The 15,624-nt window shown below is 38.9% G+C and overlaps 1 protein-coding gene across 1 annotated transcript; it reads left to right on the top strand.

Moving 5' to 3' along the window:
• The first annotated feature begins 910 nt into the window (after positions 1–910).
• Positions 911–15,326, top strand: rhoab (ras homolog gene family, member Ab). The gene is made up of 5 exons (XM_082518997.1): positions 911–1,056; positions 9,498–9,655; positions 11,062–11,182; positions 12,109–12,239; positions 12,444–15,326. Exons 2-5 carry the CDS (start codon positions 9,500–9,502, stop codon positions 12,615–12,617), a joined length of 582 nt encoding a protein of 193 aa, XP_082375123.1. The 5' UTR covers positions 911–1,056; positions 9,498–9,499; the 3' UTR covers positions 12,618–15,326.
• Positions 15,327–15,624: the final 298 nt, after the last annotated feature.

Below are 15,624 nucleotides of genomic sequence, written 5' to 3'. Positions count from 1 at the left end.
TCTAATGTATAATGATGAATTTATAACCCTTACCAGAATGAAGGGGAGAAACAGTTGCTTCTTTAAGATCATTGTTGATGCACTTCCTCCTTGGCATTGCATTAACACAAATACTACCAAAGCCTTTTCTTTTATAGAGGTGATCACACAGTAGTATTTATTAGAAGGACTTGGCTAATACTTAACCTCTTAATTCCTAGTAAAGTAAAAAGTGTGATTAATTTGGCATATATTATATATTGCCAGAGGTGAGGAAAACCTGTAGTGTAACATTTATTTTGTTTTTCATATTTACAGGAACATTTTTACACAATTTCGTCTCCCTGCCTCTGAATTGGCTTGTTTTCTGAAATTGACCGCCAGGTGGGGCAGTAAGCACAAAGTTTTTCCTGTTAGGCTCTGGCTCTGGCACTGTTTAGAATTGGACCTTAATGCTATAACTTGGGTTCAATTAACTCGGTTCTTAAAATATTTTCGCCCGTAGGGGCATAACCCCATCATTTATTTTATACTGGACCAGTACAGTAATGGCCACTGTCACTTGTTTAGCCCAAAGCTACAATTAGCTGGAACCTAAGGAAAACGAGTTACTGTTAAAGTGTAAGGAAATGTTGGAGTCAGTCGTTTTGGACACCGCGTAGTGGTTTAAGTAAGATTATTTTAGATTACCTGTAATTGGAAACCCTTGTAAAAGTCTTTTGGTTGGATAGAAACACTTACGCTGTTTTAAAACACATGTTAACCTGAGTGAAAGTCTTTTTTTAAAAATTCCACCTGTGAAATAGACTCTGTTTATGGCTCACATAGTACCCTGAAATTACACATTTCCACAAGTGTTCATACCAAGTCGTGCCCGCGCAGGTGTGGCTCTCAGGCTCGTGCCCGCCACCCCTCCCCCTCTGCTAGAAACTACAAACCTTAGCGGCTCGCTCTCGTCAAGTAATTCATTGTATCAGATTTAGACGGGAGGAAGCAGCGAGCGAGTCGGCTGGTCGGAAAAACAACTTTGGTCCGGGAAACACTGAAAAACCCAACTGCTAGGCACATAAACTGAAGGTAAACAACTTTCTGCGATATCCGACTATGATGAAATGTTGTTTCTTTCGCACTGTTATTTTTAAAAGTGATGGAAATATTTTTTTAAAGTTGCCCGGAGCTGAGCGAGGCCGTGCTAGCGAAGCTAAAAGCTAGCGATGTTAGCTTACGGTAGCTAAGTTAGCCTTTCCCCGAGCCGACCTCTATTTTAGTGCCGCTTCCGCAGTTGCTGTTCAGTTGTGCTGAAGAAAAAACTAGTGTGTGCTTATCGTAGAAAGTCTTTCGACCCCTGCCTCCCCCTAAAGAAAATTATCAGGCTATACCGGGCACTGTTTACAAACTGTGCAAACTTAGCAAGGCTTATAAATGGAACCGCAAAGATTGGTCTAGATTGTCGAGTCTTAACCAAACAATGAGGCGATTTTCCTGACTTGCCTCGGCTGATCAGGCGGTTCTCCGGCGTCTCTTTTTTGTCTGTTAGTATGGCTGTTAGGCGGGTTATAATTTTCCCGTGACTAGTTAAAGATAAGAAGGGCGGTGTGAAAGAGCGTTGCAGTTTCTTTAAAACCTAAAATTCATATTTCTCGTCATTTTGTACGCTTTAGAAGGCGTCAGTTGTACTTGGGCGCACCATTTCTACTTATTAGGGCATTTTAAGAGTTGCGTTTTCTTTGAGACGCTTTGTGGCGAGAAGGTTTTACCTCTGGTAAATCGTACGTGTGTTATGTGTGGATCTCGCTTGGTGTGTAGTTTGGATGTTGGCCACCCACCCATTCTTCCACTGCGGACACACTAGCCATCTGTTGCCTCTGTGATGACGCCATTTTTCTGGTGACCCACCCAGTGGCTAGCTGGTTAAAAAAATGTTTGGTTTAACACTCCCGAGCTCTCACAGGCGACACAACTTTTTCTGTACCTTGGCTATAGTGGACGACCATGTATAGCAGAAGTCAGCTTTCTAACCCGCCACATGGGTGTTGCTTGGTGATACCAAAGTGATCCATCATCATATTTATGCGTTATGGTTATTGTTGATGTGACAGTATCATGGGTGTGACTTTGTGTTCTCTCACAGTTAAAATCAAAACTAAAGATCTAATGCAGTCTTGGGGAGATGGTAGCAGTGTATGTAATTGTCAAGTTGACAGAAGTATTTCCTGTTCTTTTTTTTCTTTTCTTTGACTAATAATGAGAAACTGTTACATGTAATCTAGTGCCGGAGCCAGTGACCACAATCGCAAAGCATAGCTTTTTGTATAGCATATAAATTGATTTTAAAGTACTGTACATTAATAATCAAAGTAAATATTTCTTGACATTATTCTTTTCAATGTAGAATAGCCTCCAGGGTAACGCCTTCATAAGGTTCTATCACTCTGAATCTGCCTCCTAATACACGAGCAAGGTTTTACTGCAGGACTTGCGGGTTGTTGCCCTTGAAGCTGTTAACTAAATTCATATCCTCTCCACTGTAATAGAGGAAGATGATGGCTTTTGAACAGTATCCAATTTAGATAAATGGTCAGCTTTGTCAAAATAATTTCATACCGATTAAGACTTCTTACCCATACCACATATATATCAGTACATGCGTGATGACAAAGACAAGCCCAAAGTGTAGGATGGTGATGAATGGGTGGCTGGAATTTGTGTGCTGATTATTGGTAATTGTTCTGCAGCCTTATTATCCACAATAGTGTCTCCAGAGGTTTGTACCAAAGAAACTGTAATTGTTTTTATTTTATTCTTTAAATTGCAGTTGGTACCATAATCATTTTTAAAATGGTGTATATTAAATGTTTAACAGTAATTTTATTGGCTGTGCTTATCTGTAGATCAACTGGTCTCATACACTTGATGGTATGCTTAACCTAAGCTAATAAAAGCTTCTGGTATTGATTATGGTAACTGGAGTCTCAGAACTGAAATGCATTTTGAAATTGTTGTTAACAAGAATTGATTGAGCCTTTGAAATTTGACAGTAGTGCTTTTACTTATGGTTTTCTTTTTCATTTTAATTGATGATTGATGACTGTGCCTCCTGTTTGCGGAGTAATTCAGTAAGATGTAGTTATCAACGAACAGTTATCAGAATGTAGTATGTAATAGGAACCTACATTTCTACTATATGTATTGTATTAATAAGGCCCACGATGTTGTTCCCTTTAATTTAATGTTGTGTAAAGTACACATTATAGTATGCGTGTTTCATTGTATGTTTATAACGCTACATGGCTAATCCGTTCAATGCTGTAAAAAACATTTCCTGTTTATAGAACTGGGCTTGAAAGGGCATCACATATGTGCATACTTTAAAAGTAAATTTGAAAACCGAGACCAGAATTGCTCCCACAGTAACTTACAGTGGTTTTTATCTTCGTGTATTGTGATGCCCAACTGGAGCTGCTAGTGCTATTAGTTAAAACATTGAGTGTGGTAAAGTTCATTCAAGTATGAAATGCACTGAAAATTCAAAAGAAAAATTGGATTTATTTTATTTTGTTTATGATCAAAAACTGTGGCATAAATAGTTATTTCCTCTAGATTCGTACCTGCCTGAAAAATGAGAGATGAACTGAACCGTGGGTTTAAAGAAATGCTACACCCTTAAAATAAATGAATTATCATCTGATCGCATACAGGGCAAAACCGAAACCGTGACGTACAGATTCATCTGCACTGTTTATACCGACAATGGTCTGATATTTACAGATGGCTGTCTAGCCACTTTTAGCAAACCAGCAGGGACAAACTGGAGTACACACAATGTTGAATCAAGTTCAGCAACATTGTACTTGGTAGGCTGAGATGACATCCAGTCAAAAAACCATGGGTTTGACCAGTGTGAAGAAGCTGTTTTCAATTCAATCTTTCACACAGACAGAATTCCTAGATCACAGGGGACATGGCCAGACAGCTAACTTGATGAGCAAATACTGTAAGGTCATAATTTAAAGGGCTGTCTTGACCAAAGGTAGCTAGTATAACAAGCTCGTCTTTGTTACTTTGACATGTAATGACCTGAGTTCCAAAGTAAATTCATACACCGTGTATCTCTAGCCAAACTGCTTACAGCAGGTGACTACTGCCTACATTAAGTACAGGTTATGTTAGGGGAAAAATCGCTGAAATGCAAATATTTCTCTTCTTGAATACAACCCTTGTGAGCAGCCTAGTCATTTCATTAGCTGAAGATCTATGACATGTTGTCAAGTCTGTAGTGCTTTAGCAAACTAATAGCGCATACATTACCAAGCAGTTTTAAAGGGGATATTTTTATACTGCATTTTTCCGTTATGTATGTGCTGTACATATTGATAATAAATTGCATTTCTTTGGGCTGCAATTTATTATCAATATGTACAGCACATACATGTTAGATCACAGAAGAAGCTTGTGTCACGTATCTGTGAGAAATTGAAATATTTATCAGCCAGCAGTCAGTTAACCAGCCTTAAGTGGGGGTAATTTTCCACCCTGGAGAATGTATGTGTGGGGTTTTTCCTCACCAAGCATACACACCTTATCGATGCCACCGTGGCACTTTCTAAAGGTTTCTTGTCTTTTGTTTTGTTTTTGTTGTTGTTTTCTTTCTAGCAGACAAGATGATGAATCATCAGGTGCACAGTAATGTTTAAGGCTGTGTCATACAAAGTGAAAATGCTGACAGAATAGCATGTCACTTCACACTTGAATGACGTGTGAAAGCATTATGGAAGTGTTTTTGTGTTTGAAAGTGGTTGTGTATCTAAACAGGGCTGCTTTTCATAAGTAACCAGAAATGCCTACTTGATTTTTTTTTTTTTAATATAATATTTTAACAAACTAACAAAAAACTGCTGGCTAAGTGTATATTAACCAGTTGTTATTTGTTGCTCTCTGCTTCTCTGTGTACTCTTCGCTGTAATTTGATCCTGTTGGTTGTCAACGTCTCTCTCATTTGAGTTAATCTAATAGACTCTTGCTGACTACCATGCTAATTGGGTGGGGATTTGCACGTGTAGGTTATGACTGACAAGTGAAGTAACATGTTACCTTGGTTTGCTGCTCATCCAGCATACAACACAGCTTGTATAACCAGCCGTGTTTTGTTAAACTCGAACAATATACTATCTTTAGTGACGGTCAGCTTGCCCACTATCTGCGTTATCACCATGATGTCAATGTCTGAGAATGTGGTGTTTTTGAAAAGGACTTGTTACGTCACTCCTGTTAATTGACAAACATGTTTAAATTTAGCATGGCTATGAAAAATGGGCTGCCTAAATTTTAACAGCCGATGATGATGTGTGGAAATCTTCATTTCACATTCTGTTTGTTGTAAACAGGTAGACAATGCTCAAGTTTTATTTTTTCATTGAGTACATCTGGATTTTAGAAAAGGAATGATTAACTAACAATTATCCTGTCGTTTAAATGTACATCTAGAGACACTAAGGGCACTTAGTCATTATTCAATGATGCCCCCTTGAAAGGTGCACGTTTACTTGATGCATTGGTCCAGAGATTTTACATTACAATCTACACGTCCTAAAAAAAATTGGCAGGTATGTGGAAACGTGCACAGAGCGTCACAGTCATTGTCTGATGACAACATTACGTCATAGATCCTAGCGTGCTCACAGCTCCAGAATCTGAAAACACGCTTTGTAGCTTTCAATCACGTGTGGGATGGGCAACATTGTTATGTAGTTTTTGTACTTTGGCCATCAGTATTCACCCTAAGAACTAATAATCAACCTATATTAATCTTTTGACAGCACTTCTGTACTAGGTCATACTTACATTGTGATAATTGTATTTACTGAAATTAATGCCTAAAACCAGCTTTATATCATTTCTATTGCGGAGACCCCTGCTAGCTATTAAGCATGGTTGGTACGTTTAACGACTTGACGTATAACCAACATTCATCAAAAGGAGGTCACAGATACTCATTTTTACCTAGTGGGCAAATTGACTGTATACCCACCTCTAGGCTACAGCTGCCCCAATTCTTGTCTTTTCCTTTTATTCTCAAGTCATGGTGGGGGTGATCTGATCCTTCTTTTTTTTTTTTTTTTTTTTTTCCCCTCCTTTTTTTGGACACCGATGTCCTACTTAGACAATTCATCTACCATTTATGAGATGCTTTCCATGCTTTTTAGATTTGATAACTAGAAATTGAAAAGAAAATGTGTAACATAATTATTAACTAATTTATGTTCACTTGCTTCATCCTCTGTTTCTTCATTTCTATGGGAAGGGGCTAACTGAGCAGAGCAGCGGGCATAAGATGAAGACAACGCAATTTGTTCCTGAGCGCAATACAAGCCAGTCCTGGCCAGAGCATTAACAGCTCTGTCACAGTTGCTCTGCTTGGCAAGCAAATTTTAAAAAATGAGAGAGTGAAGCCCACAGGGAAGAGCAGCATAGCCAGCGAGTGACAGGAACTCTAGCATGTGTGAATTTAACCTGTGGTTGATGAATGTGTTCTGTGGAAAAAATCTTAGTGGTGGAAGTAAGCCCTTTGTTCAGATGTGCTGTGCTTTAGGAAAACGCTGCCTTTTCATCAGAAATTTACTGATTTTGTTGCCAGAAACTAAAGACTGTAGGCACATGTATCTGAGAATTTCAGTTGCATGCAAATTACTATATGGACGTAGGGCTGCTCAATTAATCGAATTTTAATCACGATTACGATCTGGGCTTTCAACGATCATTAAAAATGACTGAGCCGATTATTAGCCCCTCCCTCATTTATCCGCGACACCTTATAAACCGGTCCGTGGCGCAAAAAAGGTTGGAGACCGCTGATTAAGAGGACCCGAGGGAAGCTCGGAAAGCTAAGCAGAAGTTATTTGGAGAGGAGAGTGACTGCCGTTGGTTGAAAAGAGAGTTTAAAAAAAAAAAACTTCAGTGGTGTTGCACACTATTTTATATTATTTTTTTAAAGTCATTGTTAACCCTTTAAAGCCGGTCAGAGCAGCACGCTCCGTTTTGCGTAACTATTTTTAAATCCCTGTAGAACCTGAACCGTGTAAGCTAGCGCAATAATTTGTTTTGCATATGAAACCGGAGGAGTTGTACTTACATCTTATCCCATCAGCTTGTCCTCGGTCACGGTTTCGTTCCACATATAGCTTTGCAAAAATTGCATAAAAAGCGCTTGCAGGAACAAAAACATAATATTCCAGAAACACGCTTTGCCGTTCCTATCAGCTGTTCGTAACACTTCCCACAGTGAAATGAGGCACATGCTGTTTTCTTTGCAAATTTGCATCATAGGATTGTTTTTTGTTTTTCCTGCAGTATATAAAAATTGCTGTATCTCCAAAATAAAACTATGAAGACACTCAAAATAAATTTCCTGTGGTGGGAAACTATTTTTTGCAACTTTATTGTATTTAAAGTTTTGAGGGATAAACCTCTTAAATTTCTCCAAGTAGAAATATATGTAAACAAAACAAAAGCGATTTTCAATTTTTTTTGTAGTTTATTGCACTTTTTTGCAATTTATGTAATTACTATGCACTTAATGCATACATATTATTAAAATATGGGCTATAACAGTTGTATTGATGTATAGCAACTTGAAATGCTCCCACAAATGGCACTACAGCATGTAAAAAAAAAAAAAAAAAATATATATATATATATATATATATATATATATATATATATATATATATATATATATATATATATATATAAAAGCTCTGGTGGACTTGGTTCTATAGTAGGTCTTAAAGGGTTAAATAAATATCGTCAAATAATCGTGATCTCAATTTCAGTGAAAATAATCGTGATTATCATTTTTGCCATAATCGAGCAGCCTTATATGGACGCACACACAAACATAATGGTATATTAACTAATTTTTATTTTCATGCAGCTGGGGTTTTATTAAACTATGGTACATCAATAAAACTCTGGTACCCTAGCAGATTAAAGGGGCCAGTTAAACAAAGATACATCTCCAGAACTGCAGCAGATTAACACCATATTTTAGCTGACGGATTGAAAGACAACAGGAGAGGTGTCAAGCAGTTTGCTCTCTACCACGCCTCCACCTGACTCACTATGATGGAGATAGCAGGGTAGAGAATGATGATTGGCACTCCACACTGCTATACCTTCTCAAACCAAGGAGGAAATATCCATTCAGGGATGTGATTTATTAGCCCTGCTATGTGAGGTCCCGTTGTCCTTGTGCTGTTAGCAAGTACACAGTATATGTACTGTGTTGGTGTGAAAGTCTAAGCAGCAGGGCCACCATGACAAATGAGCTATGTTTGATGTGTGCTCAATGAATAAAGAGAGCGTTTCAGTGTGTCCAGCTGAACAACGCTAGCATTTAAAACACATTTCCTATTCAAATGAAGACAAGTCACCTTCTTTTGTCCTGTTTAGTGTCTCAGATTTTTTTTTCTTTTTAAATGTGGCTGAGATTATAGTCATTTTCCATAGTTTAAACAGCAGTGCATATTAAATAATTGTAAAATATCTGTGGAGGTTCAGCAGAAAATCCAAAACACTGGCACTCATTTCGTGTCTTTAACATTCAGCTGAATGCAATTTCCCAACATGGACTGATCCTAGCTGCTGCAAACCAGTGACACAAGACTGCATGTCACTCATTTGCACTAACTTCCCTTAACTCTGTTGGGCAAGTTCATCTCACACCCACACTGGTGCGCTTGTTGGGTCATTTACAATAATGAATTACTGGAACCTTGACTCAGTACTTCCTAGTAGCTCGCATCTTTGTGCACCACACAACACCTTTGTGATGTTGTGTATAGGTAGTGCAGAAAACGTGCAGTGCAGTTAGAAGAACAGGGGACAGTGTAAACACTACACGTATTCTTAAGTTACATGCACAAGACATTGGATTATTAATGAAAGTGGATTACAGTTATTTACTCAATTTTACATCGAGAATGTGAACAACGTAATTAACCTTTTAGTTTTTAACAAACTATATGTAGTAGCCTGCAGGAAGTTTAACTTTACCCCAATACAAAATGATTCCTGCTCTTTTCTTTGCCATTTTTATCAAGTATACTCTGTTTTCAAATCAGTTTGAATAGTGATACCAATATATTTCTGATTATTTTCTGATTTCATTAATCATTTCACAACTCTGGGGGGCTTCTGAGACTGAGTTGCTTTTCAGCTATGTGGTTTAAAGGTGTTAAGTGTAGTGTTGCATAGTTCAGGTGCACCTAGCAACACTACCCTTCTATGTGGCACAAATGTGACTCAACTTTCACATTTTTCTCTGTTCTCATGCTCAAAATGGGCAGTCAAACAAGACCTGAGTAGCACAAATTTTATTTGTGAACAGGAGAGTAATTCTCCCAGTGGTTACAGTCAGTGCCTTTTTGATGCTCTGCTGTAATGCCATGCTATACATATACTTCATACAACGCTTTTCCTGTGGTTCCCTGATTAAAATGTTCCTTTTTGTATTCCACCAGGGATGGCAGCCATCCGTAAGAAGCTGGTAATAGTGGGGGATGGAGCGTGCGGGAAGACTTGCCTTCTAATTGTCTTCAGCAAAGATCAGTTCCCTGAAGTCTATGTCCCCACTGTGTTTGAGAACTACGTTGCTGACATAGAGGTGGACAGCAAACAGGTGAGACAACTGCAGGGATTCGAACTACTACACTGCCTACTGATACTTAATGTCATGTAAGAGTGGTGCTTTGGGGTAGATGCTTTAGACCTGTTGACCCATCTGCATAAGTGACTGTTTTACTCTGTGAACAAATTTAAAGATTCTTACCTGAATTATATTTTTTGAATATTTTAATAAAGTAGGTGACTCAGTCTTGGGTCTTCTAAATGTCACAGCACATCTTTCCCTTCCTTACTATCTGCACTGGTTTTTGTGCTGGGACTCATTTCCTGGGTGCTTAATCATGCTCAGTGCTTTAATTCTACCTTCAGGGCCAAGTGAGCAAGTGTTGAAAAAATGTACTGTTCCATTTTCACATCTTCCTTCACACAACAGCAGTCATCTGCTAAGTCTGGTTTCTTTTTGAGCTTGGTCATCATGTTTTACAAAGTGTCTGTAGCTTGTGTGTTTGCACTAAGTGAGGATTATATAAAATATAGTAGGACACTCTGCTCTGGAGTTCAGTGGATTTGATTATTTAGCACTCCACACATATCCTGTGTGGGTGGAGTTAGTTCCTCCCAGATAACTGCGGCAGCCAGCCTCATCAGTCACAAACTCTTGAGTCCTGACCTCTTTGTGGGTTAATAGGATTCTGGGACGGGAAGTCTTTATTGGCTGTCTGATTTCTAACCTCCTGTGCTGCTGCAAAGGATTCATGCTTCTTGAAGTGTGACACTTTTCCAAATGCCTTCTTTTACCATTTAGATTTGCATTCTGTATAGAGAAGATGTTATGTCACTGTCATGTTTTGTATTGTCTCTGAAATTAAATGGCACGTGCAGAATGAACAAGAGCACAATTTATGTGAGCACATTGTTGGTATTTTTTCCCCTACCTCTTACAAATTTGGCACGTGTATTACATATACCAAGGCTTTGCAGAAATATTAATTTAAACTAAAATTGCTCTTTGAATGTGATTGATTTTAGGCAGCTTGTGGATGTTCTCTTATGTCTGGCTAATAATGTAATGCTTTATATGGCTTTCAAACTGGGTATTCAAAAGGTTGTGAAGAGAATATTTGAACTATTGAATGGCAACAGCTGGGGAAAAAATGTATTTATCATTTCCATATCATAGATCATCACTCTTTCAGGTCTTTTTCAAATTATAATTAGTGATTATGTTAGTAATCCTTGCCAGTTTAAGGTTGTAAAAAAAGCCTTTGTTGTCAGGACTGTCTGCTGCAGGTGTTGCTCACCTTCTTTGCTGGCTTCAGTGTAAAAGTTATGCTGATCAAGATGAAAATTACACATTTTTCCATCCCCTTTTGATCAGTTTTTAAAAGTTTTCCTTGTTCTCCTTTCATCAAATCTCATCTTTTGTCCTTCTTTGCCTTCTCTTTTCTCAATGTTGGTCAGGTGGAGTTGGCTCTTTGGGACACAGCAGGTCAGGAGGACTATGACAGACTGAGACCTCTCTCCTATCCAGACACTGACGTCATCCTCATGTGTTTCTCCATAGACAGCCCTGACAGCTTGGGTGTGTACAAAGCAAACACATTCTTGCAGTTGCATACACTCATGACATAAATAAAACAAATTCTCTCTTTTGTGTTTGCCACATTTCTGATTTCATTAGAAGATATTTCTGGACTGTTTTGATTGTGCACTTGCAGAGGAACTACTTACATTTGTGTGCACGCAGAGTAACAACTCGTTTGTTATGTAGTGTCATCCATTCCTGCTGTTAAACAGAGTCGTATCTTTTTTCCTCATGATGATTATTAACAGCACTTCCATGATCACATGGAAATGGCTGTACATAAAAGTGATAAAAGCAGCAGAAAAATTAAACTGCCAGAGATTAATTAAGCTTCAATGAAAGGACATAGTTGTAATAAAACAAAGTCTTATTGCACGAAAGATTGTCATATATCTTCAAAGCAACATTTTTTGCTGACCAAGTAAGATAACATTTGATACTCAGTGGAGATAAAAGCAGAGCTCTTTCTTCTTTTCAGAAACCTAATTTAATTATGTCTGCATAAGCTTAAATTTTAAAGACTGATCAGAACGCTGACATCCTCCAATTTTACTCTGCTAACACATTTAAATGTAAATGCAGCTGCGGTGACATCAAACTGCTTTGTTTTTGCAAAGAATGCAATGATGGTTTGTGGTGCCCACTTTTCCTATGAAAAAATGGGATTAAATGGTAAATAGTACTTTGTTTCTCCTTTAAGTGAGACACAGAGGGCTACAAAAAGATAAACAAGTCCACTGGAACAGGGCAGGGATGGACACATCATCACTGGAGAATGTCTTAAAGCAAAAAAAAGAAAGAAAAAAGGGTCACCTCAGGCATAAAGGGCTCTCAATTAAATTTTAGTCTGACAGTTATAACACTTAAACAATTGAATTATTTGTTTGTTTATGCCTCCCGTCTCTGGTCTTTGTCCATTACAGAAAACATTCCAGAGAAGTGGACCCCGGAGGTCAAACACTTCTGTCCAAACGTTCCCATCATTCTGGTCGGAAACAAGAAAGATCTGCGTAATGACGAGCACACACGCAGAGAGCTGGCCAAGATGAAACAGGTGCCTGACTTTTTACTTGGTTTGAATTAACATGTTTGTTCTGAACTAAGCGAGAGTGAATCTTAAGTGTTCTTCTGATTTTTAGATCTTGAATTAGTGGTGCCGTGTTTCTGCCAGTCACTATAGCAAAAGCTGTTTGAGATTAAACACTTATCTAGAATATGTGTGTTCCTAAACTACCACTTTGTTTTTCTCGGCTAATAGGAGCCAGTGAAATCAGAAGAGGGCCGAGACATGGCCGGGCGGATTGCAGCATTTGGCTACATGGAGTGCTCTGCTAAGACAAAGGACGGCGTGCGGGAGGTGTTTGAGATGGCCACCAGGGCAGCACTGCAGGCCCGTCGTGGGAAAAAGAGCAATAAATGTGTGCTACTGTAAATTGGCCGTCATATTTGGACTGTTTCACCCTGGGTTACTATACCTGGGGATAGGGCTTGGGAGGGACAGAGGGATTACAAGATGGGAGGGAGGGAGGGGGAGGAAGAAAAGAGTGCAGTAAATGACTACCGCTGTAACCTGGCTGTTTGTTGGACTGAATTTACCCTGGGACTTGGGTTTGAAAGGCTTTGATGGCAAAGTACAGGTGGGGAGACGAAGGGAAGGGAGGTGGTAAACGACTACCGCTGTAAACCATTGGGCTCTTTACCTGTGGGTTTACCATCTGGGTGGGAAATTTACACCAGCGACCAGCCAAATGCTGGAACAGTTACTTTTCAACAAGCCACTTACACTGATAAAGATCCTTAAGATCGAGTCCTTCGTAAAATCTAGCTGACTGGTAGCCCTGATAAAGTTGCTCATGAATTACAGGGAGTTGGGGACAATAACAAAATTTTTTAAAGTTACCTGAATGGATGACCAGACAGACGGAAGGGAGAAACGGACAGCACAGTAAATGAGTACCACTGTAAAAGGCCACCAGTGGACTTCATCCCCAGGTGCTCATGCCTGGAATTAGGGCTAAGATGGTGTGAAGTTTGGAAGATGGAGGGATGGGATGTATGAAGTTCTGAAGTGGCCACGATAAGACAGGGAAGCCAGGGCATCACTTCCTAGTTTTGCACTTTTATCTTACTCGTTATATGCTGTAGGTCAGTTAAAACAGCCCTCAATAGGAGACAAATCGCCAGTTAAATAAATTGAGTGCTCCTCAGAATGGTGCTTGAAACAAATTTGAGGTGTATTAGCTAGCACTTCAATCCGATGGAAGAAAAACTCTCTTATTGATAGGATTAAACTAGTAGTCACATGCTGTCAGGTGGGTTGTGTTATTGGAGAGGCATGGAGCATGCTCACATGCCATTTAGTTTCTCTTTGTAGTTAATCCTCTGTTTATAGACTCTGTGACAAACACATTTAGCCTCTACTCTTACTGGATAATCTGTTGCAGACACCTGACATTGAGTGCTGTTGTTATTTGAGGCTAGCTGCTTGTTTTAAACGAGATCTGAAGTGTATCTTATCACAATCTGCTTGCTTCAGATGATCTTAGTGTTTTAGAAAACACAGCCAGGTTCAGTTATTTCCAGGTTAGCAGCAGTGTGCCTTTGGTGGCCAGACAAGATGAGCATAAACATGCTGGAGTCTTAACTGCAGCTGGTTTGTCTACTTTAGTTCACATCTGAGGGTTCTTTAACATTTAAGTTCTTCAGACTGAATCAGTGGAAGTGGCGGGTGAATTGTGGTCCCATTGGAAGACAAAGGTAGCTTCCTGTGTTGCGTAGACCCACCTGAGCAAACTGCCATGGCTCTGCTCCCATCCCTTCCTGTTCCACAGCTGGCCGCTGGTGCTCATCCTCCTCTGGTTTTAGGCCAGGACAAAGAACAAGGAGGGGAGAGTAATGTTTACATGCACACCACTGATTTCCTTATTTGGGATGAATGACTATGAATATTACGTGTGTGTGCTTGTGTAAGCATGTAGAAGGGTCATGTGTACATTAAGCAGATCAGGTAAATTTTTGAGGGGGGGGAGGGAACGGATACCTGGGATTTACCATCCCTTTTACAGGTTGCCTGTTAGTAACTCTCATCTGCTTTAACGGTTAAAGAGAGACAAACAACAAAGTGACATGACCTTTTTATCCCAGAACAGTGCATAGAAATGCCAGAATTGTCAGGTTGGTCAGCCAGGTGGATTTCGTATAACATGCAGGTGAGCCACATCAAAGAAATAACCACCTGCTGCTAATATAGTTTTGTTTTGTTAAAATAAAGAAAAAAGAAAATGTAGGCATGGCCAGTCTGAGGATTGGTTAGTCACCAGCCTTTCCTGACTTTACTGTGTATTTTGCTAACACATTCTGGCTCTCTTCTGTGAAAGCGTTGCGCCCTCCTGTTCTTCTTCCTGGTCTACAGGGAGGAGCCTGTTCTAGAAACCAGTCTCGTGGTGTTTGTTTTTATACTTTATTTCCAACTTCTTTAAAAAAAAGTCATAAACATATGTTGTCTATCAGTATTTAAAAAAAATAAAAAATAAAATAAAAAAATAAGAGGTGGAAGACTAGGGAATACTTATGTTGCTTTAGGTTTTTGTTTTTTCCTTCTCTGTGCTTTACCTGAATCTTTCTGATGATTTACTGTTGGTTTTAATAACCAATCAATCATCCCGCCAAATGCTGTTGTTGGGCAGTCAGGAGAAAGGCTGGCCTCTCGGCTGCCTGTCTAGAGCATCGCTAGGACAATTAGTGCTGGCTTTTTTTTTTCTGTTTGTTTGTTTTTGAACACACTGTTAGCTGAAAAGACAAAAAAGGAAAGCAAACTTTATTCTCATGTACAAATCATTTTTATTTCTAGTTTTTATTGTATTTTTAAGTCCTTATTTTGGATGCTGAAGTAGTGATTTAAACAAAGGAACAGGAAAAAAACAAGCTGTATGCAAAGTCTGTAAATATATTAAAAAAATAGGAAAAAAGATGTGGGTTTGTTCATACTAGGCTATACACACGCACATGACTGGAAACTATTTGTAAACTAGCTTTGGTTTGTGTAATAAATTACTTTCTATAACACACAACTCCTATTCATTATCGTCCGGGTTGGGGAAGAGCACTTTGGCTCAGTCAATAAACATGTAATATAAATGAATGGTTTAGTGTTTAATGTACTGGTGCCTTTATGTCTTAAGATTACAACACTATGTCTGAATACATGACAGTAAAACTAGCACGGGAAATCTAGAGAAAAATCCAGACAGCAGCTGAGGGGAAGTGAAACGACTTGAGATGCAATAGAGCATTTTAAAAGGAACCAATTCTTTCTTTTTTCCTTTTTAAGCCTTTACTCGAGAGGTACATTTCAGGAAAAAAAGTAACATGAAGCAAAGACTCAACTCAAGGTTGCTGCAGCCAGAAACTAACTTAATGTTACGTGGGGGATGCACTAA

The sequence above is a fragment of the Aulonocara stuartgranti genome, assembly GCF_965226115.1.
Source record: "Aulonocara stuartgranti genome assembly, chromosome: 20".
In the NCBI taxonomy this organism is placed as follows: Eukaryota; Metazoa; Chordata; class Actinopteri; order Cichliformes; family Cichlidae; genus Aulonocara; species Aulonocara stuartgranti.
Note: the sequence above shows the minus strand (reverse complement) of the source record. Positions and strands in the feature narration are given on the sequence as shown.